This window comes from Colias eurytheme, chromosome 21 (assembly GCF_061535395.1).
Source record: "Colias eurytheme isolate Ceu_HAF_F1 chromosome 21, ilColEury1 Martin Lab GWU primary, whole genome shotgun sequence".
Lineage (NCBI taxonomy): Eukaryota > Metazoa > Arthropoda > Insecta > Lepidoptera > Pieridae > Colias > Colias eurytheme.
Genome location: NC_143000.1, coordinates 6,301,555 through 6,328,879, shown reverse-complemented (window position 1 = coordinate 6,328,879; position 27,325 = coordinate 6,301,555). Strand labels below are relative to the sequence as shown.

Below are 27,325 nucleotides of genomic sequence, written 5' to 3'. Positions count from 1 at the left end.
CAACTTAATCTACTAGTCTTTTGTTTATGCCCAATTATCTATCTTTTTTCTCTGCTCTTCTGCAGATATAATCTTAGGCGTATAATTCCGTATGCCAGCCCTTTTAGGAGCCGGCTCGGCTTTCAATGTAACTTTTTCAGTATCACTCAAATAACTCTTTATACGGGCACTCTTTATTTTTTCAGTGTCGGTGAATAATTGAAGCTTGTATCGTTTGTCTTTCGGTATTTTTACAGGTTTATATAGTTCCTTATTCACTTCTTTGTAACTGTCGTTTTTGTACAAAGGAACACAGTAATAGTCGCTCTTCGATGATCGATCGGAGTGTCTGTCGCAAGCGCTAGAACCGCTTCGGTATCCGCTGCTTTCTGTTGAGGAGTTGTCACTTCTGAAGCTGTCTGTGCTCCTTCGTGATTTGTGCGTGAAATCTCTTCTTTCGTAGTCGCAAGATCGCAAGTCTATAGACGACGCTCTCTGTCTGTCGGGGTATTTGTCGCGGTAGTGCCTTAGTGGTGCGACAGTGGTGTGATCAGCAAGCGACTGCTCTTGACCCATGATGGAGGCAGCGAGGGGCTGGCCCACGGAGTAGTGTGTCTGGAAATTAGAGAAAATTTATATTATTAACATGAAATATTATATATAATAATTTGGCAATATTTAAAATTAATAATCAATAGTCCAATGGCAAATAAAATTAACTCCATTTTCTATAAAAGCATTTTTACCAATTGTATTATCAATGTACAACTAAACTTGCATGCATTTTTGATTTATGATTGTATTAATGAAATTTAATAACTCTTTTCAGGTACGCTATTGTTAATAACACTGAAGTATTTGTATTGAAAGCGTAAGTATATCTAATTATATTAATTTATATTATGTTTAATCATACGTAAGTAATAATCCAAAAATGGATCCCACTCAATGAAACAATAAGATTGAGGTTTTGAAGAATCTTCGCCATACTACATTCGTATTTTGGTGACCTTAAAGTTGTTTTAAATATAAATTGAAAAATAATTTAATTTGTTATTATTACAAGTTTCATCTGGGAGATTGTGGAATAAAAACATTTAATTGTTATAATTAATGTGAATTGTGAAGTTTTTAATGTCTTTTTATAGATCATGTTGTTAATTGTTATTCTTTTAAATGTGGCCAAAAAGCAGCGTCAGTTCTTCACCTGGCAGGTCTGCGATAGTTGACTTGCCAGAGAGCGAGGTGGAATCAAGAAGATTCATCTCCCGAACTCATCATTCGCTGTTCAGTCGAGTCAGTTAAGACCCTCCTGATGGCAACTTGAACTACAGTGCAATTTTATTATACGTCTTTTTAAAATCACAACGATAGCGCGATTTAAATACTCAGTAGCGACATCCATTAGCAAGGAACAGGAACTAACGTTCAGTAACCTTGAGAGATACCGTTACGTGTGTTGTGGTATTTTTAGACCTATCGCGTGCCTGTAATATAATAATATGTAGTATGTATAATGTTTAAACTTTAAACTAATTCGCATAGAAAATTATAACAAAAACAAATGAGAGCGTCGATCGGTCAGTACTGTTGTAAAAATAGTGACGTGAGAGAAATTTCAAAACCAGTTTTTATAAGGCACTTAAGACGGTTTCAACGTTTCTACAAACAAAAGTCAGTGCGGCGGCGCGGTGTACGAGATGATTGAAATCGATGCGTTGTTGGGTCTATACTAAGACACTGCGAGTCTGAAACTTTCACTGAACAGTCTAAATTGCTCGATATTTCCACCGTAATTTCTAGAAACATATGATCTCCTGGTAGAATTAATCTCCATTGAAGGTTTCACTTTCAGTACAGCAATAAGTGCTAACAAAATTGTGATAACTATTACCTAGTTCCCGCTGTATTTACGTTTCTAGAACTTTTACTTGTGTAGGTAATGTTTGTCTTTCGATATTTGGTGATAATAATTTTCGATTTGTTACGCATAGGCCGTTTGACATCAATATATATGCGAATACAAGTTTACGTATTACATTATCTTTTGAATAGTCTTTCTAGGTCATACTATTTCTTAAATAAATATAGTTATTCATATAAATTGCGAAAAGTGTTTTTATTAAAGTTGAAACCACAGATCACAGAAACTAAAGGGTTGAAACCCTAAATACTTATACCTAGGTCAAGTTTTGATTACTTTTTGTTGCAAGCTTGTTGTTTGTGAGTTATAGCAGTAACTAAGCTAATGCGAAGTTATTGATCATAAATAAATATAACGCGTAAAAGAAAATATTTAATGTCTATTCAACTCTTTAGGTCACAGCCCACGGGTCTTCACTTTTTATGACCTACATTTTTACAAGCATCAAGAAAAGTCTACAAATCATATTTAGTATAGTTTAAAAATTCAAAGTCGTTTGATTAACATAATACGATAATGTATGAAGGAATAAAAGAAGCTTAGCTAAATATGTAAATAAAAGATATGTAAATAAAAAGCCATTGTCAATGTTGAAACAAAATCTGTTGCAAATGGAGTTACCTTCACATAAAGTAAAATGTACAACCGTGCAAAACAATTTACTCGCTCCTATTGTTATACAATTTGCATCGTTGTAAATAGACAACTTAGGTAAAGAAATGTCATCTTTATACACATAGTGTTAAGGTTCCTTTTTACATTACTGAAAGAGGTGGGCAATTGGACAATTTTTTTATTCGTTGTAAAGGTCAATATACAATTCGAATATGTAAAAATTATAAAAGCAAATATTGTATTTACTCGGGCTTGAAGATATTTTTTGCGTAATTCAATACGACAGTTGTCACAAAAAATTAAAGTAAGGATTTTTGAAGTCAATATTTAACACCTTAAAATTTAAATACTCGTATTACCCGTATTTATTTAGGTAATCCGATTCGTTATGGGATAATCGATAAGATTTATTATTTTAAAATCAACATTTGAGCGTTTTATGGTGATTTTTTTCTGGGTTAGGTCTTTTGAAAATACATATTGAATATTTTATTTAATTATCACTAAGGATTATTTATGTCATTTGTGTGTTAACACAAAAATTATTGCCTAAGATACACGAAATGTGAATCTACAAGTTAACGGAGTATTTGGTAATACGCAAAACTGCAATCTTTCTACAATCTTTAAAATAATTATAATAAAATATGCAAGTACATATTCTTTAAAATTTCATAAAGGTATTGCGAAGTATGAAGTAATGTGTAAAGTATGGATGCTTCTTGTTCAGTATCTTTACTAGGCAGTAGTAATGTAACTTCCGGTTAAATAAAACCAGCTAACTGTGGAATGAACTTAGCTTGTGTGTGATTATATATTTATACTAGCGCTCCGCCCCGGCTTCGCCCGTGGTACATATGAAAAATAGATGTTGGCCGATTCTCAGACTTACCCGATATGCACAGAAAATTTCATGAGAATCGGTCCACCCGTTTCGGAGGGGTATGCAGACTAACATTGTGACACGAGAATTTTATATATAAGATAAGATGATAAATAAAGAGCATAATAATTGAATGGATGTTGTTATCGAAGTTATAAGGTAATGTTGTAAAGGATGAAATCGCAAGCCGCAAGGTGCGGTGATCCGTGATGTCGTGGAGTATAATTTCATTATAGATAATGTGTAATATATACAACTTGTATACAGCAAACGAACATGTTGCAATAGAATTCGTTACACAGATTATATGCAGTAAATTTTTTGTCTGTCTTTTTACACCCTCTTCCAATTACGCTAACCAAAAATATACTAAATTATTCTGCAAATCTGTTGATTTTTTACGCAATATTTTCACATTCTAGGGCTATTATGTCATATTCGAATAAATCCAAAGTTTTGGAAAGTTGACGTAATACATTTTGCAGCGCAACCGGTGGCATTTGGACACCTACTGACCCCGAGTTTTGCAACCGACCTCTCAAAGCAATTCGATAATGCCCTTGAGTAAAGATGCTGTGATTGTATAGACACTGTAAACTATAGAGGATCTTTTCTTGTTTGTATGTTAGAGTGGGAAGCGATTAGTGCGTCTCCTGATGGTAAGCGATCGCACCATCTGAACATTTGTAGAGGCTTCTGCAAATGGTATACAATTATGATTTGGTTTTGATTAGAAAGCGGAATGTTTTTAACCCATTGACCACCGAGCGGCCCGATCGGGCCGCGACACAATAGATTTTCTATTGTGTCTGTGATTCAGGGACTGAGGGATTAAAACAGGAAGAGGAATTATGTATTTCAAAATTAAGTATATGGTTTCGTTATTCGTAGTTAAAGTGCTTGTTCTGTTTAAAAATTGCGAGGGGTTATATAGCGACAGTAAATATATAGAGCAATTAGTTATAAGCAAATATATTATAATTTATTATGAAGAAGTTTTCTGAAATGTTTCTATAGTCTATGCCTTCCTAGTTTACGGTATTATATATCCATAAGCATAACCCGTCCCTGTGAAACCACAAACAAACAGGTAAAGGTGATTAAAATGTAGGAAACGTATATGTTTTTATATGCCATCTATAGTCTGTGGTGTCTATGAGTTCTTGTACGTGTTGAGCATAGATAATTTATTGTCCTCGTTTAATTTTTAAATTTATTTACATAGGAAACTTTGAAGTTCTTTCAAAACATGTAAATATGTTGCATAAATGTATTAGGAAATTAAAAATTTTCTGCACGCAGTTTATTACTCAATATCCTATAATGTAAAGTGAATAGTTAATTTATACCACATTTTTTCCGATTATTATTTTTAAACTGTGAATTACGCCCTTTCCTATTATATTTATTATTTATGAATAAAAAAATAATGCAATAAATAGATATACTGAAGCATCAAGTCATACGCAAATAGAATACCTACCTTTCAAGCTATCTGAAGTCATTCTCATTAAAAACTGTCACGAAGTTCGCTTGAACAGATCTACTTACAATAATGTATTGTTGTTTGCTGATGGAATTGTGTATTGGCGTCAATGAAAATTCATTCATTCGATTCGTGTTCACGGACAATTTCCGTTCCTAACTTGTAAGACAAAAATAAGCTACTTAATTTATTTCTTTAAAATATTCTTCTTTAAAATATTCTATGCTTCACCTTTGCTGTCACTGCGAATTTGCGACACAAATACCAATAAACCACAACGAAATGATTATAATGAGACGTCGAATTGTTATGTGTGTACATTAATGATATATATTGGGAAAGAATATGTTAATGTACTCTAGGAACCAGTTGTAATTGACCCCTTACATATACATAACATACAAAAGCTCTACGTGTCTTGTGACACGTCGCTCACATAATTAACTTGATTTAATTCATGACCAACTTTATTCTGTCCGTCCGTACCAAGTGGGTCGGCGGTTTCATTTCGATGCGTCTACGTGTGGAGACCGGTGTCCACTTTCGTTCCAACAAAATAAACTTACTCTCCAAGGTCATAGGGGCTATAATTGCATGCGCTTCCCAACAGGAAATATAGTTTGCAAATACGTCAGCGATTGAATCGCAGTTATCAAGAGTTAGAAAGCAGAAGATACGGGTTATGTTTTGTTGACTCGATGGTAAGTGACCAATCACCAGGGCATATGAATATTGTGTAACCAGTCCAAATTATAGGACACTCTCGGTTTCTATTTACATGTTACAGCGGTTGCATGTGCTCAAAACAAGGAGGTGTTAAATGAGTTATAGGAACAATGCTCATTCGTTGCTCAAGTCATACATCATAGCTATATTTAGCGAATTATTTTAACATTGAATACATATTATGTAACAGACTTGCGTATAAGAAAGAGCCCCTACGAATTGTAGACTTCATTCTTCAAGAATCTACGATAGTCAAGGCAGAATTTCGGCATCTTCAAAACCGTTGCTTATGACTGCACTTGCCTGTAATGGGTATCATTACGCCGATTTACCTAATCGCAATTTTGCGAAGTACAAACTAAGTATGTTACGCGAATGTGGTCACGCTAGCGTGAACCTTTCCAGAGAGTACTGGTGTTTTTGCTAGTCTATACTGTACGGTTGACAATAGTAAGGTTATGAACGTGGGAAGTAGTGAATCTTTTATTGTTTTCTTTTTTCTGTTGTATTGTGGTTTACTTAAGTTCATTGGTAGGGTATTGGTACCTATGAACTATGAAGGTACCCAGCGAATGCTTTTTTATACTTGATAGGCATACGTTTGACTACTATCTCGCCTGATGTAAATCGGTGATGTAATGGTGATCTATGAAGGAGCACGTCTGTCTAGAAGAAGCCCATTCATATTTTTTATAACTTTATGTGGGCGTAAATTTCCAATAATCGCAATTAGTAATTAAATAAAACATACGGAAGTATCTTTGAGCGTTTATGCATATGAATGGATACTATTGTTGCTAAAATAATACTCTTGCAATCAACGAGTAAATCGTTTGGTATTTGACTTGCCTAGCATTCATCATAGATCTTAAGAGAATGTTAAAAGGTCCTGCGCAATATTTTAAGTCAATTAGGTTTTAGTTTACATTTTAAAAACTATCGCAATATAACCTTAGCCTACATAGGGGTTTGTTTATCAGCTTCTGAGCACTGCATTTTACGGTGATTATAATCGGTTTAATTATTACTTAGCCTTTACCAAGGATATCTTGAATTATTGGTTAAAACGTACACCTTTTTCGAAAATAAAAGTAACTTCATAACATATTATAATTGTTGTGAAAAACTTGTTTAACAGTGGATTACAATATAAGTAAAAAGTTTGGTTAGATACTAAGCTTGGATAGGAAATTACGTTTGTCCGATAAAAGTAGATACAAATAATACACATTACAGGTACATTGGCCACTAATGACGTAGAGGAATCTGGACTGACCAGTGACTGGTGAGGATTTGAACTCCTGGGAAGTGACTTTCTAATTCCCGCTATTATATTTAGTGTATTTACTAGTATTGTTGTAATTTTATATGGTAATACTGTTGTTTGGCTAGAGTCTAGACGGTAGAAGAAATTTCAAGAACTAGAAATAATGATTTGCGTTTTAATTTTCCATGTAATGTTGTCATCGATAAGAATATCAATCAGTTCGTATAATAGGTTTATTAATTAGCGAATATATTCCATACTACATATTTAAACTGGGAGCGAATATACAATGCTATGATATAACGATATAAGAAAGAAATATATTATGCAGCTAATTAAAAAATTGCCTTATTCCTTATTCCTCGGAAGGTAACGTAGAGATATAGGCATTGCATTTGCCAAAGTAATAAACAATTTCTCAAGACCTTAGTATGGCAACTAGGCCAGCAACCATATCTAATGAATCCCATCTCATTAAGAGTATTTAGTTAACTTTCTACGCTCGTCTGATATTATATAATGCTGGCTGATAGGGTCAGGTTGAATAAGATATATTTGGGTTAATGCATGTGCTTTCCATTGCAATTAATTCTGTACACTGCTTCAGAATGCTTGATTGAATATATTATATGTACTGTTGTGTAAGGAGGTTATGTATGTAACGATGATAGCTAAGATATGGTTTGAAGTGATGATGGATAGGCATAGAAAAGGACAGAACTTGGATTTCTGACTGAAGGACAAACTGTGCATGTTACAATCGTAGCCTTTAAAAGCAGTAAAGAGTACTAGAGCCGTTTCCTAATGAGGAACCAAAAATTTGGTTTGTTTATGGATAGATTCTTAACTGGCGTTGCGAATATTTTCTTCTTATATTTTTCATTAGTGCACAAATAAAGTCAGTTTAATTTAAATACAAAATAAACCTTTGACTACAAATTATAGTTATATTTTTCTCGTAATTCCGCAATTTTCGAGACAATTATCTACATGGATCCTTTGATTTAACGTACAGGTTCACATCTATATCTAACATATATCTAAATCGCATTCACTTTACCTGGGATCCATAGTTATGCGGGAACAACGGCTATGCCACGGAAGTTCTCACGACCTCAGATTCACAATAGAATTAGACACAGATTAAATTAAACTGCACTTTTCACTTTTACGAGTGTGCACTGGCCATAGACAAAACAAGAAAAAAAGTTATCTTCGAGTGTGCACACAGGCCATGGATAAAACTAAAAAAAATAAATCTATTCGAATTTTAAAATGAACAACGTCCGCGATAGTTAGAAAGTCAATGTTCCGGTACTTTCTTCGCGCGCGTGCGCTGAGCTGCTTCGATGCGGAGTGAGTGACTCTCTATGGGAGCTGCTTAACCCGTCACTTTTGAGATGTTCTTTCATGTGGAGGCTCATGTTTGGATTTATATGACTTAATAAATGTTATTGTAGATCCATTTTTGTAAGTGCTTGTCAACACATGTATTAGTTGTTCGAACTAGAGGCTCTACTTCGATCGCAATAATATTAAGTATTATGCCTGTTTGTCGTATCATAGATATTGTAATTTTAAAAAACAAAAACATTAATTTATTTCACGAATATAAAGCGTAAATATATAGCGTACCAATATTATATTGATGCAATTTGCTTTCAGAAGCGCTTTGATTTCTTACTTTTTTATTTATTTCAATATGCAGGTACAATGAAGATTATTTGTCCCTTTGTAAGTTTGTATTGAGAGAAAGTCCGTGCCCATTATGTATTACGATTACAAATTAAATAAAGTATATCAACGTAAGGGACAGTTTGGTTTTGTAAAATAGATAAACCTAGTGGAAACAGATTAAAAATTACATTTCTAACATCTGCGCGTATTCATTGTGTCACAGAATAATAACTATAGTACGGAGTACCTAAGTAGCTAGATTGTGAGTGAATTTTCCAATATTTGAATTAATTTCAAATCTTATCTTATATATAAAAATGAATCGCAAAATGTGTTGGTAAGCGCATAACTCGAGAACGGCTGAACCGATTTCGATAATTCTTTTTTTATTATATTCATTATATTCCTGGAAGTACGAGGATGGTTCTTATGTAGAGCAAACGTAAACATGTACCACGGGCGAAGCCGGGGCGGACCGCTAGTATTTTATAAAATTCTTTAATAGTGTTGAAATTATCTATAATCTCTGTACTTTTGGTTTCAAGAAAATCCTACTAATACATATTATAAATGCGAAAGTTTGTGAGGATGGATGTGTATGTGTATGTTTGTTACTCTTTCACGCAAATACTACTGAACCGATTACAATGAAATTAAGCACACATAATATAGAGGGTAACTTGGATTAACACATAGGATAGGTTTTATCCCGGAAATCCCACGGGAACCGGAACTATGTGAGTTTTTCTTAGATAGGTTTCTTTCAAAACGCGGGCGATGCCACGGGCGGAAAGCTAGTTGTTCAATAAAATAATATCATCGAAACTAAATGTAAAAAGTCACTTTAGTTTCATGTCCTATTTTTATAACTGTTTTTATTCAATAAACATGCCGCTCACGTTCTATTTGTTTACTTTTTGTGAATGATACCTACTTGAGGAATTAACTAACCCCAAACACCTATTTAAGTTTATTATTTACACAAAAAAAATATAAAGGACGTGCGTTTATTGGTCTGGTCCATTATAAAAAAATGATCATGTACCTAAATCGCTTGAAGTGATTTCTAGAATAATAACTATATACCTACCTAACTTAATTTCACACAAAAATGAAATCTAGTGAGGACCTCCTTTTATTAGAAAGTAGATTAATTAAGAAAAAAGGTATGCATACGATGCTGTGACGAAAGTCAATTAAAACTGCAGTTATATTAAAATCATAATATATTATTTCTTCTGAATCTCATTAAAATAATTTTATGTAGATGCAGTAACGCCATCTAGTTTGTTTGGAATGAAACTTTATAAATTTTAATGCGCGCCACCTATAGGAACAGATATATTAGTTCGTTTGTCTTACATAGATGGCGCTTTTTGCAAAAGAAACTATACTTGGAAGGAAAAATGGAAAACATTTCCTAAAATATTACGATTGAATTAGGACTGAAAAAGAGAACGCCATAATGATTTCACAGTACATAAATATAAATATTATATTACATATTTTTTTTTACATTTTGGGATGACAATATGATTACAGCCTACAGGTATTAATTAGTTATTTTTTCTCTATCTTTTCATTCTTCTTCTTTACCATTGCTGAACAGTTTTTAAACCTATCATCGTTGTAAAGAACAAGGTTAGCGTTAGATTTTTATATACAGTAACATTAATTCCGCCCGTGGCCCACGTTGTCCAAAATAACAAATTAATAATTATATACTACACCTTCCTCCTAAATATCATTCTATCGATTATAAGATGCATCAAAATCCAGTGCGTAGTTTTAAAAATTTAAACATACCTATATACGGACGGACAGACAGGGACAGCGACTTTTATACTATGTAAGGATTAGCAATTAAAAATAATCTTTCATAACTTTCTTGTTTCTTACAGGTTTCTCTACTTTTGTGTTCATGACTTATAAGTTGTTATGCGTTTGTGTTAATATAAATTTTATTAGGTATCAGGAAGTGTATATAGTGTAAATAACTATGTATAAAATTCCCAGTAATATATTTTGTTACTTACATGTTCTTTTTCATTTTATTTGTTACACTTTACTATGGTAAGTAGTATACCATATTTCTATTATTACTTAAAACTAAAACTTATAGCTAGATTAGCACAGATGAATTGAATATGCTTGCAAGATAAATCAAAGGAATGTGAACTAATAATTGTATAGCCAAAAATGAAGGAAATTATGAAAGACTGTTTAATATGGCGCTAGCATAACTACAATAGTAATTAGTAAGTAATTATGCAATGTTACTTCTGCTACGGTAATGTACCTTATGATGATATTACCGTGTTTGTGCATACCAATGGATGTAATAATCTCAATTTACGTATTTGGACACATAGATTATGAAATCTAGCTCATCCTTAGAGTCTTGGCTCAATTTTCCCCTATTACTTAAGTATTTTATTTATTGTTAGTAATTAAAAAATAATATACAAATAAATTTTTATATGATAATGAATATTATTATATTCTTAAACTAGCTTCCGCCCGCGACTCCGTCCGCGCGGATGTCGGTCTTCGCGTGGATGGTTTAGGTATTTCTCCATTTTGAGTAACTCTGACAATAACATCTTATAAATATATATTGGACTCAAATACGGCTAGGCCTATAATAATACCCAACGTGTGTTCGCTGTTCTACAGAACAACATCTATGGATAAAACTGAAAAATTAAGATTATTTTTTTTCTTCGTATTTTTTCAGGATAAAAAGTATCCTATTTTACGCCCAGGATAATAAGGTATAATTATACCAAGTTTCATCGAAATCGAACCGTTAGTTTTTACGTGATGTCTTCACATACAGACAGACAGACAGACAAATTTTTTTTTAATCACATATTTGGGTTTGGTATCGATCCAGTAACACCCCCTGCTATTTATTTTTTCAATATCTTCAATGTACAGAATTGACCCTTCTACAGATTTATTATATGTATAGAAGATATGTCGTAGGCCATGCTCTACTTCTTCGCACATCTCTCTCTTTATTATTATAAAACAATATTAATTGTATTCAATCTTTTGTTCGAAATTTCATTCAATTTTAGATTAATTTACATTTAATTACAATTTTAGCTAAATTTAGACTTTGTAAAACTTAATATTTAAATTGTTCGTTTTATTTAAACAAAATTATTTACATTTAATTACAATTCTAGCTAAATTTAAACTTTGTAATGCATCATATTTTTAATTGTTTGTTTTATTTTAAAAATATAATTAAGTAGTTGAATATTAACCTAAAAACTAAGTAAAACGTTTACTAAAGAAATCGCGCAGTGTTCTATCTCATATATTATATTGAAACGAAACATCGGAGTCATCAAATCGTAAGAATCAGTGCGGAGATCAACATCAGACAAGAGAGAACGTAATCGTGAAATCTGTAAGAGAAAGATCGATGCTCTCGCTTTACTTTAATTTTGTTGCGTAACGTACGAAACGTACGGTTAAGTTTGAGTTTAACTATGTACATGTGTACTTTATGTGCTATATGTACGATATACAGTAATACATCTATATATATATATAAAACTCAAAGGTGACTGATATAGTGATCTATCAACGCACAGCCCAAACCGCTGGACGTATCGGGCTGAAATTTGGCATGCAGGTAGATGTCATAACATAGGCGTCCCCTAAGAAAGGATTTTAGAAAATTCATCCCCTAAAGGGGTAAAATAGGGGATAGAAGTTTGTATGAAACTTTTTATTCCTTGGATGTATTTGCATGAAATTTAGCACACATATAGAGGGTAACTTGGATAAACACATAGCATAGGTTTTATCCCGGAAATCCCACGGGAACGGGAACTATGCGGGTTTTTCTTTGAGAACGCGGGCGAAGCCGCGGGCGGAAAGCTAGTTTAGGTAATATAATGTGATCAATGAACATAATATACGTGTGTCTGTAGCTCTTTATTGCACTTTATAATTTGTATGTTTTGAGCTATTGATCTCTGGGTTGTCTTGAAGGTCTAAATGATTAGGAAGAGTGTGATTCGTTGACTGACTTTTTTGGGAAATAAGTAGAGCCTGTCACCTGTGATGTAAATAATAATAAAACCGGCCAAGTGCGAGTCGGGCTCGCGCACAAAGGGTTCCGTAGCAGCAAATATAATAAATTACAGTTAAATCAACCTATCTCAAAAACTATAAGAGATACTTTGATCAAACCAAAAATCGTTGAAAGAGTTAATTAGCATGCATCACCTCTATTTTTTTTAGAATTTTATACCCCGTAGTTATAAAAATAGAGGGGGGGGGACATACTTTTTACGACTTTGAGAGCTGATATCTCAAAAACCGTTCACTTTAAGAAAAATGTTTTTTAGAAAACTTTATATCATTTTAAAAGACCTTTCCATTGATACCCCACACGGGTATGTACATCGAAAAAAAAAATTTCATCCCTCAGTTACATGTATGGGGGGCCCCACCCCCAATTCTTTTTTTTACTATTTAGTGTCATATTTTTGTAGCGGTTCATACAACACATATTCCCATCAAATTTCATCACTGTAGTACTTATAGTTTCCGAGTAAATCGGCTGTGACAGACGGACAGACGGACAGACGGACAGACGGACATGACGAAACTATAAGGGTTCCGTTTTTGCCATTTTGGCTACGGAACCCTAAAAATTTAAAACCTATCCATGGATAAGATAAGACTCGGCATGCATGTCGTGATTTTCATGTGCATGCGCAACAAAAGTATTGTTGTTTTTTAGGGTTCCGTAGCCAAAATGGCAAAAACGGAACCCTTATAGTTTCGTCATGTCCGTCTGTCCGTCTGTCCGTCTGTCCGTCTGTCACAGCCGATTTACTCGGAAACTATAAGTACTACAGTGATGAAATTTGATGGGAATATGTGTTGTATGAACCGCTACAAAAATATGACACTAAATAGTAAAAAAAAGAATTGGGGGTGGGGCCCCCCATACATGTAACTGAGGGATGAAATTTTTTTTTTCGATGTACATACCCGTGTGGGGTATCAATGGAAAGGTCTTTTAAAATGATATAAAGTTTTCTAAAAAACATTTTTCTTAAAGTGAACGGTTTTTGAGATATCAGCTCTCAAAGTCGTAAAAAGTATGTCCCCCCCCCTCTATTTTTATAACTACGGGGTATAAAATTCTAAAAAAAATAGAGGTGATGCATGCTAATTAACTCTTTCAACGATTTTTGGTTTGATCAAAGTATCTCTTATAGTTTTTGAGATAGGTTGATTTAACTGTAATTTATTATATTTGCTGCTACGGAACCCTTTGTGCGCGAGCCCGACTCGCACTTGGCCGGTTTTTTTTTTTATATATTTGTATTCGTATTATGATTTAATTTAAATAAATAACATATCTCATTCGAATATTTTATTTTAGTAAATTTTAATTAAATTACAATTTATGATTAACATAAAAAATGGACTTAGGAAAAAAATACTATTCATTTAAGAAAACAAAAAATAAAAACTTTAAATAATGCAAGATTTGATTGTGTACTGACTTATAACACCTGTTTCATTTCAATATAAAATTATGTGCCCATCATATATTTTAATAATTCTCAATATTTTCATTCAACCTAAATTCGAGTTCATTGAATAAAATTTGAATAAATACTTCATCATGTTTCGTGTTTTATGATTGCGAATCATATTTATAAGGGCGGCTTCACATTAGTGCCGTAGAAGAAGTTCAAGCCGCGAATTCACGTCATGGCCTCCACATTCATCTCGCAATTGTTAGTGAAACCCACCGGGAAATGGACGTAGAAGCTGCTGCCAAAATCACTGAGTTACTATGGGTTATTATTGCACGGAAGCGCGAATAAGTGTATGCGTCATATACGTGAATGTCGCCTAAAGGAGGCGCGAATACTTTGTCGCGGGACAAAATACCGATTCTGGTTGGCGAACAAGCAGTGACGCGCAAACCATCAACATGCACGTTCACTCCTGTTCACGTAGCTACACGGCAACAATGTGGAGCCACCATTAGAATTTAGAAGAAAATCTGTTTCCACGTTTTAAGTTTTAACTAACCTACATATTAGTATGGAAGTTTTGTGAAGTATTATATTTTACACAGTATTATGGCGACATGTCAATATTTATAGAGACGGATATACATAATAAATCAATAGCATGGTAATATTCTTTCGTAGGTCACTGATCATTTCGTAGGCATAATTAAAATAATACTTTGTTTATTTTAACGCGGTAATCTCAGGAACTACTGGTCCGATTTGAAAAATTATTTCGGTTTTAGATAGCCCATTTATCAAGGATGGCTATAGGCTATATATAATCACGCTAAGACCAAAAGGAGCGGAGCAATGCGGGTAAAACCGCAGGGCACAGCTAGTTAAATATATATGCTTTGTTAGTATACCTAGACATAGAGTTAACGGTGGATAGACAGCGTCGGCTTATTAATATTATAGCTTTTATCTTAATATTAATTATCATTACAAGTACAGAAACTAATTAACGATTAAACATAACATCATACATACTTCCATTTAGAAATTTAAGACTTACAACAGTTTTTAAACACGATTTATTCATAATTAAATTGACGTTACGAGCACGACGACGCGTGACTACAAGAAACCAGAATTTGTTACAATGTTTGTAATTCGGTACTACCTAGTTTTTTACTGAAAACTTGTTGTATGGCACCAGTTATTATGAATTTGCATACCAAATTTTAACGAATCGGTTCTGTAGTTTGCGTGGCAATGCAATATCTTTTCATTCATACAAGCATTCTAATTTACTAGTTTTTAATAAGAATAGGGTGTTTTAGGTTTACTTTAACATAATTTTATATCGAAGAAAATAACTTTGCTCGTTAAATCTAATCAGTGACGAAAAATCGATCGGAGATTTTAAAGTAGGTAATCACATGAAAGAAAACCTTAGTCATGCGAAACTGCGACATGTAAATGTGACGTTTAATTGTATAATTAGTCTTCCGTAACATCCAATTAAAGTTTGAGAGGCTTCGATACATCATTATAAACACATTTCTCGTAAAATAAACATTATTAAGTATTAACACATTTCTCGTAAAATAAAGTTGAATACTTGCATTTTGGAAGACTCTTGCAATAAGTTACGTAAACAATGATTGCATTGTGAGATCATTAACAATACGTCTGTACGGATGAGGGCTCGCTGTAATTGGTCTTATGTTACGGATAAAGGTCTGGTGATATTTTGGAGCTCTTTATATTCGACTGGAGATTATAGTGTACATTAAATACATGTAGATACATTTAACAATTAAAATATAGGCAAAATATAATAAATATACATGTAAAGATTATTTTAAACTACCTTTCCAACCGCGGCTTTGCCCGCTTTGTCAAAACCTTATGAATTATATACCTTTCAAGAGGAAGATTTCTTTCTTTCATCTATCGATTAAAAAACCGCATCAAAATCCGTTGCGAAGTTTTAAAGATTTAAGCATACGGACAGAGAAAGCGACTTTGTTTTATACTATGTAGTGATGAACAGTTTTAGTTTGATGATTGAACGATCATTTTTAAATTCATTGCTTTCAAAGTAGCAAATATAATAGTAATGGTTAGGTACTTTTAAAATATGTGTAGACATATTTTACTCCTTACACATCTTAGAGGCAAATTGAAAAAAAAAACACCATTCTGTAAAATCGAAACGAAATAATACTTGATTAAATATGTCTGTAGATCAATTGCATGTCCATAAGTAATTGGTTGTCATTGAGATATTTTAATTACAGTGTAAGCAATTATTAAGGCAATGTGCTAATCGTTAAAGACATGAATATAATATGTTATAGCATAGCGAACTTGAATAAGCAGGTTGTAATTTTCATATATTTACTAGCTAGCTTTCGCACTGCTGAAAAAAAGCTTACCTATAAGAAGGAATTCAATCTAGTCAATAAAATAAGAATCGCTCTTCCTGTGTTCTAAAACGTGTTTTAATTTCAGCTGGAATAAATGGTAATTAATAGCTCTACATTAATCGCTTTAAACCTTAGGATTGCACTTTTAATATAGACTGAACTTGTATATAAATCTATGATACAAGTTGTATCGTTTTTGAACTACCACAATTTTTTAAAGTGAGTTATGGATCCGTAAATATTACTAGAATATTTACTTAATATTTATTATTTGGTGCCTACAAAACTTAGGTATTTTTTTTATTTTGAAGAGACGCTCCGTCCTGTTTCTTATTTTCTAGAAATATACCTACTTGTTGTGTAGATGTTTTATACAGTTTTGATGACAGACGGGTTTTTTCCTTTCTCAGACAGAGGATATTTTTAACAAATGACTTAAACCATTACAAATAAACAATTTTGCAACATTGGTGGCGCTGTGTATTATTTATGAAGCCAATATTTTCCTCGCGTTAAGTAATTTAAACGACTAGAATGAGAGATTAGGATAACTAACAAGTATTATGTAAGTTTTGCTTGGTTTTGCCATCATAACTCATATTTGTTTATTAATATTTATGACAGAGAAAGCTATATTTATTATTAGTCTTATAAAATGTTTGTTGGAGTTGCATACATTGACAGTTGATAAATGGGTTTATTTATTAGTTATTACCACCCAATACCCATACTATTATATAGTATATATCTTATATTATATATATCTTCATCCAAGCTAGAGCGAGCATTTTTCAAATTTATCAAATTTCTAAGTCTTAATCTGATCGGAAACAAATGTTGAATTTGTATACTAATATAATTTAAATTTGTCTTAAAAGAAAATGGTGTAACTAAAACCTTTTTTTATACAAATATTTAGCTTTTTTAAAAAATGAAATAAAATTTTCAAGTGCATAAGTGGAGAATATTCAGTGCATAAAATTTATATAAACTAAGATGTAATTACAAACATTAATATTGCGCTTTTATTCTACTGACAAATTGATCTCCGTTATCCGAATATTATGATAAATAAATAAAAAAATCATTACATAATATACCAATTAATTACATATTATACTCGTCTCATAATATAATAAGTTTAATAAATGAACGGACAACGGACGGACAAATTTTAATAATGCAAAAAAATTGACTGTTGAAATTATTACGGTGGTGACTGGTGATGAAATAGGTACTTTGTCTCATAATATCACATGCAAAAATGCATATTGATATATAGTGTAAAGTAGTATAAATACATATAAATTAGTTATTTCATAAGTTTTTAGCACTAAAAACGTTTTTATAGATTATCTTTGAGTAGTTATAGATACCCCAAATGTTTGGAAATAAATTGTATTAAACATACTTCCTGATACTGCTTTCTATTAGAAAAAATGTTTCAAGTCAGTCCAGTAGTAATAGTACTTATTTAATCCAATAATAAAGTATTAATTATTTGTATAATACATACAAAATGAATACAAGAACATCAATAAATAAATCTATTCCCGAGAAAATCATTTTTTCAGAGGATTACTGTTACTTTGTACAATAGGTACTCCTAATATTTGTAACAGTAGGTATATGTGATTGTATCGTCTAAAGACGAAATCTTAAAAAAGGATTTAGAAATTAAAGACTTTTAACGGATTTTAAACGCGATTTATTCATTATATTATTTTCCCGACGTTTCGAAAACTTTACATTTCCGTTAAAAAGTCTTTAATTTCTAAATGTATAATACTCGCGTAAAATCAAACACTATTAAAAAAGGATGTTATTGTGTATTTTTTCTCTATTTACTAGAATATCTGACCTTAGAATTATTAATGATGAGTCTAATAAAATATTTTATAGGCCTAAATATTACAGATTAAGGACCCCATGCTGTATCAATTTACATGAATATGAATAAATTAGCATAATTATTTCTAATAGAGTTATAAATATATGATATAGATTATGTCAAAGTATGCCAAACTAAAATAGGATTATTTTTGCGTTTCGCGGTTGCAAAACAACCTAATATTAAATAAGCAACCTAATATTTTATTCTTAACTATTCGTTTATGTTAGTTTTAACTCTAGACTTTGGCAGAATTAGAATTTATATTGTTGTTAAAAATCTATAAGATTTCAAATATGTCTGGAAGAAATCGCTCCAAAGCGATAAGACCGCCAATTGCACGCAGCTATCTTAAGTAATTAAATGTTTGTTTTTTTTTCTCTTTTATAAGTGCAATAAAGAATAAATAAATAAAATACGTACGTACTCTTTTTAAATTAAACACCAGAAGAGAGTTTGTTGAGAATGAGTTTAGATAAGAAGAAACTGTAGTACCCGACAGTATTATTAATGATAGAACGATAATTATATCTATAAATTAATGACCTGAAAGACTAAATTAATGACGTGTTCCTGACCCGGATAAGTTGGAAAATACATACATACTTCCGACGTTTCTAAATCAAGAAACTTATTCAATTTTAGACAATACTAGCTGTGCCCCTCGGTTTTACCCGCAGTGGCTCCTGTTGGTCTTAGCGTGATGATACATAGCCTATAGCCTTCCTCGATAAATGGGCTATCTAACACCGAAAGAATTTTTCAAAACGGACCAGTAGTTTCTGAGATTAGCGCGTTCAAACAAACAAACTCTTCAGGTTTATAATATTATTGATTTGTTCTCAAAAGTCATTCTTTTGAGGTGCGAAATACACATGCTATTATTACCTGTATAGTTGAACAATTATCGCCTTAACGATCATTTAACATAAGTATATTGACAATGAGCTTTTGTTTACCGTGAAAAGTGAAATCATTGCGCTCCGTTCTTCCGATTACGCAATACTATAATATTATTACGTTTTTTACATCATAACTTGAACTCATCGGTTATTATTTTGTATTGGTGACTTGTCGTTTTTTATGATACGTTCATACTTCCTCATGTGTATGATGACGTGACCTTTAGAAGGGTGTACGTGGGCTCAATTTGGGATAATGTGTAGTTGCAAAGGTTAGAGGTGGTTTACGTGTGGAGTTGTTATAACTATTGTTGTATGCTTTTGTATGTTGAGTGGGTATGGATGACATTTTCTTTTAACAGAGAATATGGTTACATCCATAGATTATTATATACCTAGTTACTATGATCCTACCTACTTTTTAATTCGCTTTAATAGAGAAAGATTAACGGGTGGGAATTATCAGTCAGCATATGCAAGTAAAGTGTATGATTCTATTTCGACAACTCAAAATAGATTTTATGCATGCGCATAATAATCATCCTATGCTCTAGATCTTGTATTTTTTATTTATTTTAATAAAACTTTATATTCTGTATATTATCTTATATATAAAAATGAATCGCAAAATGTGTTGGTAAGCGCATAACTCGAGAACGGCTGAACCGATTTCGATAATTCTTTTTTTATTATATTCCTTGAAGTACGAGGATGGTTCTTATGTAGAGAAAACGTAAACATGTACCACGGGCGAAGCCGGGGCGGACCGCTAGTTATTAATAAAAGAAATACCACGAAATAAAAATTTGTGTATCCTCTTACAAACTTCTTTATATAGAGTCTCATTTTGTTCGTATTTTACACGTCTTATCTTCAGAATCTTTTTAAAGTTGTTACAATTAAGAACGCGAATTTCCTCAATAGTTAACGGTACGTAAATTGCATTGTACTTGTAATTCGTCTTTATTTAGTTTTGTATGTTAATTTGCACATTTACCTAGTTTAAAATCAGCGTGTTACGTTTTCTGTACGAAAAAGTAGTCAAATGTATGACGAGTGGTCAGTGACTTGGAAAATATGGAGCACTTTTATGGCTTAGAAATTCACTTCGTATTTAATTAAAAATTATAAATTGTTAATACATTTGTGAGAGTGGAAAGAGGCGCTTATTTGGCTCGGTGATTTTTTTAATACGTTTTATAGCTCGAATAGAAACTTGAGAAATGTATTTCTTTTCGTTAGCCGTGTATAGAGAGTTTATAAGTAATATAATAATTGGAAATCTTTCTATTGACGCGTTCTTATTTTGATAGATATTGATAAAGATATTCAGGTGGTAGATAGGATTGCGGTAGATATTCAGGTGGTAGATAGGATTCCTCTTTGTTTAGAAAACAATCTATTTTGCATTCTTTACACTATTTTCATAAATGGAGTTTGTGGGCTTCATTCTTAATGGTTTTTATTCAATAAAGAAAGTATATAAGGATATACATACTTTCTATAAAAGAAAAGTATGTTTGATGGATTTTAAATGTTATATTGATAGTAATAGGAAATTAGGATTAAATATAATTTTAGACTAATTCATTGGTCTGACTAATTACCTCTTATTATTATAAACAAACTGAGAAAGCGTAATTATTGTCAACAAATTCAATTCCAAAAACGACGATCACAATAGAAAATTAATTAAAAACACGAAGTTGCAGTCAGTATTCATTTTAGCATCTACAATATAAACATGTAACTTTTTTCAGCGTATTCTTTTAAAAAATAAATCAAATACTCACCAAATATATATGTCGCGACGTGTGCAAATATCCAATATAATATATAAAAGTGTCAGAAGCACATGTTTTCATATGTTTTCACTATATGAAAACGAGAGTGTACCGTAGCACGTATGTTGGCGCGCGCGCCTCTGTGCACTGCGCGTGCGTGACTCTGGCACATCATTCCTCCTACTCTTGGCTAACGCTACAGTTTCTATCGCTTTATGGACTCACAGATAAGATACAGGTGGACTGTTGAGTGTAATGAACAGGACTTGATGCTTGCGTGTTTCAGGTTGATGATGGTGGATGAAATGTTTTTTCGTTGATTACATGGTTTTTTGTTTGATTTAGATATACCCAGTATAATTGTTGCCTGAAAAGGAACCTTTACTTTTATGGAGAAGTTATACATTTTATTTGAACATTTTGCTGTAGGTTTGAGGAACCTGCAACCTCATAGACTTTAAAATGATGCGCGATAACTATGCTATACTTGCCTACCTAATAACTATTCAGTATTCTGTGCCTAAAGCCAGTTGCAATATTAGCCACTGCCTATTTTTATTCGATTCTTACTCGTAAAGGGAAATAAACAATATGTACTTTTCTAATTTCTTACAGTCTTAACTTCAATTTGCAAAGGATTTAAGACAGTATACTTTCAACATTTATTCAGTCATAGACATAACTTATTCATAAAATAATAAATTATAATTTTTGACGACGCGGTTGGCGCAGTGGTAAAGTAACTGCCTACTGAGCCGACGGTCCCGGGTTCGATCCCCGGTCAGGGCAAATATTTGTGTGATGAACTCAATTATTTGTTCTTGGGTCTGGGTGTTATTATCTATATATATGTATTTATTAAATATTATATTTATCGTCGCCTAGTACCCACAACACAAGCCTTAATTGAGCTTACTGTGGGACTAGGTCGATTTGTGTAATAATGTCCTATAATATTTATTTATTTATTATTTATTTATAATTTGAAGGTTTACTCGGCCAGTGTTATTTCCTCCTAACCTCTCTTCAGGATGTACAGAAAGCACTGCATATTCCGATATCTATCGAGTGCAGTTACGGACGTTACAAGATTTGCATCTCAGATGTAATTATTGCGTGAAATGTGCCTATCTGTTGCATTTGGCTTGTAAATTATATCGATGTGTACGTTGTTGAGGAATAGATAGCCTTTTTTACTGTTTAACGAGTACGTAATATGTTTTGATATATTATAGTTAGATTGTCGGACTAAAAATAATTTGGGAAGAATTAACTTGAATTGGCTTAATAGTTAATTGCAATAATTTTACCAAAGCATTCTCTACATTTTGATTTAATAAGGCGTCATAAATATACGATTTGAGAACTTCTCATTTTGTAATAATTTTTTATAGCTTTTTTTTATTGGGAATAGGGAAGCGCTTGACCACAATCTCGCCTGATGTTAAGCTTGAAGACCCCCATATTGAGCTAGAGAAGATACGAATACACTGATCATATTGAAGTGGAAATTCTCGTGTGTCAAACCAAAATTTATTTTCCTTATTTACTAGGAGAAAACCGCGCTCCAATATCTGTACATATCCTATTAATTTACTTAATACGAATTTGATTCTTAACTCTACTACATAAAAGGTATATTTGTATGCACAGTGTTTTATAGCTTTGGTTACACCATGTTTAGTTTCGTGCAAAATATATGGCTTCCTCTATTGATTTACCATCATAACTGTCTCTTAGGTAACAGGAAAATGATAGCAATGTGCGTATATCATGATATTATGGTTTCAATGATTTAATCTAATTTAAAGCGGTATTGCTTATGATGGGAAGTTTAAGTGGAATGAATTTAAATATTCTGTTGCCGTATTTTTTCGACTTGGAAAGTTTCTGCTTGAAAAGAAGATATGAAATCGAAATGTATTTGAGTAACGACTTTTGTTTTTAATAATAATAATATTTAGTTTCGACTTTGATATTGAGTTTTATACACAGGTTTTATAGCGTTCAAATGCTTGATAAATGAGAAATTTTTAAAGAATGGAAAAAATACGAACACTATGCGAATTTTTTCCATTCTTTAAAAATTTCTTATTTATACTTGTCGACTGCTTTAGAATAGAAACGAAGGTAGAGTCGTTATAGAATTAAACGTAGGTAGGTAAAACGATAGGTAGGAAACAAAATATCGCTAAGCAATTTTTTCTCTAGTAAATTGCATAGATCATATTAAATCAAACATATATAACATTGAATGATATGGTCATAAGATTAATAGTACCGTAATAAGATAGTGCGTTTATGCGCAGGCGCAGATTTAGATCCAAGAGAAAGTAAAATTTGTTCTACCGCATTTACAGAAATTCAGCATTTTATATTTTGCAGTTTCAATGTTATTAATTAATGAAAAATTCGTCTTTCTATTTTTTGCAATTTGAAATTGAAATACAGTATCGTTATTAGTGTTCGTATGGATATCGTTACAGGTATGTTATTATCAAGCAGTTTGTCCGTCTGTGTGTCCATGTCTATGCTGCGATCTTTAAAACTATGTAATTACTGTATATAATTCGTCCATTAAATGAGTTAAGTAATTTCAAATAACGACTTCGTTTAAAATAATTTCTTATTTTTGTAGTTACTGGAAGAAGAAAATATTATTTCCACTAAGATGAAAATACATAGTCGTGTTTCATTGATAACGCAGTATTGTTAAATAAAAATTGTTCAAAAGAAATAACATTATCGAAATACTGCAGTTCTATTGTTATTAATTTATAATGTTTTTCAATTAATTGTTAACTTTATAGACTTTGTCTTCTATCATCCTAATGTCTTTAATATAGGTTAATATTAAAGACAAAAGAAAGTGCAATAATTATTTACCCTTCTTTTGAATTAGAATCAAAAGCGAAGAACGTAAGTCGTGTAGAAATATTAGAAATAATGAATTAGGAAAAATTGCGCACAAAAAATCTGGTTTGGGGACTTTGCAACTATTACGTGAAAAGCGGTTACTAGTTGGATTTTTCTAGTGTAACGTTCGCGTAACACTTATGTTTTTTATTTATATGATAGTGGATTAATATGACAAAAGTTTAATAAACAACTATGTGCAATAGCGGAACGGACTAGTGACCGTCTTTTTAGATTTAAGTATTTTCACTTTAGCATTTAATTTTCTCAGTTTAGCGGTTGTGTAGCATTTCATTCAATTAATTTTATTTAAGTAACTTATATAGATACGATCCCTGCTTCGTACGTTGGAGTATAGTCAAAGGTGACTGATATAGTGATCTATCAACGCACAGCCCAAACCACTGGACGTATCGGGCTGAAATTTGGCATGCAGGTAGATGTTAGGACGTAGGCATCCGCTAAGAAAGGATTTCCCGAAATTCTTGCGGGAACGGGAAAAAACGGGGATGCACGTACAAAGTCGTGGGCAGAAGCTAGTATTTAAAACAAACAAACTATAATCAAGAATTCAAAGGGCTAGTTAATTATGCATTAATTAATTATTTTATGATTAAAGTATTCAAATGAGTTATAACGTATGAATAGAATTTTTTACTTTTATACAAATTCAGTAGGTACTTAGTAATATTATAAATGTAAAAGTCTGTCTGTCTGCCTGACTTTTACGCTTTCACAGTCTACACGATACAGATTTGGATTTAATTTGGAATTAAAATAGTTTGAAGAACCAAGCGGGTGCAAGCAGACACTAGTACCTACTAATGTCTTTTATATAATTTATTGATTTTATATTTCAGATCTAAATGATACATAAATCTAAAAATAAGGCATTCAGTTATAAATAAATAGTTTAACGATACATATACGGGAAAGGCGGAAGGAAGTAAGTATTCGAAAGGGCGGGAATAATTCGAAATTGGCTTTGATTTTCTCTTCATGCAAGACGTCGTAAAATATGATTATTTGACGTGTAGGTAGGTATTAACTTTATAGGCCTAGGTTATAAGATTTTTATTAATATAATAAGTTATATAATGTTTTACTACTTCGTTACAGATTTTCCTGAATTTCTTTTGAGAATTGGAAAACTTATTGTTTTATGAAATAATATCAATGTTAAGGAGCTATTTTCTTGTGCACACCTTAAAGTGTAGGTTTAGGGTGCTTTTCCACTAATAATGTGCGAGGAATGTGTTTTCCAATAACCAATAGTATCGCTTCAAACGCTATTCGTTCTAAACTTCAAACTTAGTGAAGCGTTATGATTGGTTATTTACAAACACATTCCTCGCTACACATCCTCGCACATTATTGGTGGATAAGCACCCTTAATCTTACATCTAGATTATTAAACCTACTCTTTACTTGTAATATTTTATCACTACATAGTATATATGTCACGGCTAAAGGTAGGTGAGAACATAAACTTAAGATTAGCCGGCTAAACTTAGGTTTATTTTCGACGAGGTGTTAATGTTAGTTTGTTCTATCTTTAGCCGGCTAAACTTAAGTGTAACCGCAGGCCCGTGGCTAAAAATGTCGGGGTGGGTAGATTTGGTTAGCGCCGGGCCGGTGGAGGGCTTGAGGGGCCCGCACAGTGCCAGAAAACACTCGCCCTGTTCCTTACATGTATTATAGTAACCAAATCTACCCACCCCGACTCAGGGCAGAAAGCTGGTGGCTAGGTTAGGTTAGGTTAGAACTCTTAAGACCCGCACGAGCCGAGCGAGCGCAGCGAGCGTGCTGCGGCAGCAGCCGGCGAAGTGCCAGAAAACACTCGCCCTGTTCCTTACATGTATTATAGTAACCAAATCTACCCACCCCGACTCAGGGCAGAAAGCTGGTGGCTAGGTTAGGTTAGGTTAGAACTCTTAAGACCCGCACGAGCCGAGCGAGCGCAGCGAGCGTGCTGCGGCAGCAGCCGGCGAAGTGCCAGAAAACACTCGCCCTGTTCCTTACATGTATTATAGTAACCAAATCTACCCACCCCGACATTTTTAGCCACGGGCCTGCGGTTACACTTAAGTTTAGCCGGCTAAAGATAGAACAAACTAACATTAACACCTCGTCGAAAATAAACCTAAGTTTAGCCGGCTAATCTTAAGTTTATGTTCTCACCTACCTTTAGCCGTAACATATATAAAACAAAGTCGCTTTCTCTGTCCCTATGTATGCTTAAATCTTTAAAACTACGCAACGGAGTATGATGCGGTTTTTTTTTAATATATAGAGTGATTCAAGAGGAAGGTTTTAGTATATAATTTATTATATTTTAGACAAAGCGGGCGAAGCCGCGGGCGGAAAGCTAGTATATCATATTTATGTATTAATATTTAATTGAATCCTTTCTTGTTGCTTTTATTAATTGCACTATCCTGCATTATGTTAAATTTGCTAGTGTTTTATACATTAATTTATTCATAATACTTAATATGAAGACACCTATATTATGACCCACATAATACCTTTAATAATTGCCCCCTGGGGTCAGCACAATACCGCTGACTTGCATTACGTTACGAAATGTTTTGTTGCAATAGGTCTCAGATATGTTACGCCTAGACTTGTGTCTTGTGTAATACTTAATTCGACGCATAATTACCGTTGTTGTTTATTTGTTGAGTGGCTTTAGACTTTACAATGAACCTTAATGCGATGTAGGTGAAGATGTCGTTCTACTACTATTTCTTAGTATTGGTCGATTGTTTATTGTTTAGGATTTATAACTCACAAGCTGTTTCCAGCGGTTCGATATATAGCCTTTCTCGATAAATGGGCTATCAAACACCGAATTTTTCACACGAAAAAAATTTTCAAATCGGACCAGTAAGTTCCAGAGATTAGCGCGTTCAAACAAACAAACAAACTCTTCAGCTTTATAGATGATAAGGCTCTTAGAAATTTCCAGATTGAAGCTATCTTTGATCGTGTGTGTCAATTTTTTATTTATGAATGAATTAGGTAAGTGTAAAATGTTCGTTTCGAAATTATTTTAGTTTAAGGCCATATAAGTATAACGGGGATATTTTTTAATATTAAGGTGTTCAATGTGTACTTGCATAAGATTAAGATCTATTAAAATGTGTACAATAACTATAGGATATAATTCAAGTTTCTTGCAAAAAAAGGCTTTCAAATACTTGAAATGATTCTTTAGAATAGCGCCATCTATTGCAATCAACAAGAACAATAAGCACGAAAAAGAAACTTGATTTATTGAAATTATGAAGTGGCTGTAGGTTGTTTGTTGTGCACACAAATGTTTAATGTAAT

General features: G+C 32.6%; 2 protein-coding genes across 4 annotated transcripts in view; one reads left to right on the top strand and one right to left on the bottom strand.

Annotated features, from left to right (window-relative positions):
• The window catches only part of Flo2 (flotillin-2), a 220,093-nt gene that overhangs the window by 108,574 nt on the left and 84,194 nt on the right, over positions 1–27,325 (top strand). The gene's annotated exons all lie outside the window — the stretch shown is intronic.
• LOC149899185 (uncharacterized) lies at positions 25–21,267 on the bottom strand. Of its 2 annotated transcripts, none has more exons than XM_090114755.1 (2): positions 21,083–21,267; positions 25–594 (listed from the first exon to the last, which is right to left on the bottom strand). In XM_090114755.1, exons 1-2 carry the CDS (start codon positions 21,152–21,154, stop codon positions 25–27), a joined length of 642 nt encoding a protein of 213 aa, XP_089970881.1. In that variant the 5' UTR covers positions 21,155–21,267. The 2 variants fall into 2 exon arrangements, with proteins under 2 accessions (XP_089970881.1, XP_089970882.1); XM_090114756.1 differs by lacking the exon at positions 21,083–21,267 and adding an exon at positions 7,941–8,254.

What these genes read in the sequence shown, in the direction of transcription:
- LOC149899185 (XM_090114755.1), bottom strand. Translation starts at nt 21,154, where the DNA reads ATGAAAACATGTGCTTCTGACACTTTTATATATTATATTGGATATTTG. An exon ending in CGTCGCGACATATATATTTG is followed by an intron (nt 595 to 21,082) that starts GTGAGTATTTGA and finishes TCTAATTTCCAG; the next exon opens with ACACACTACTCCGTGGGCCA.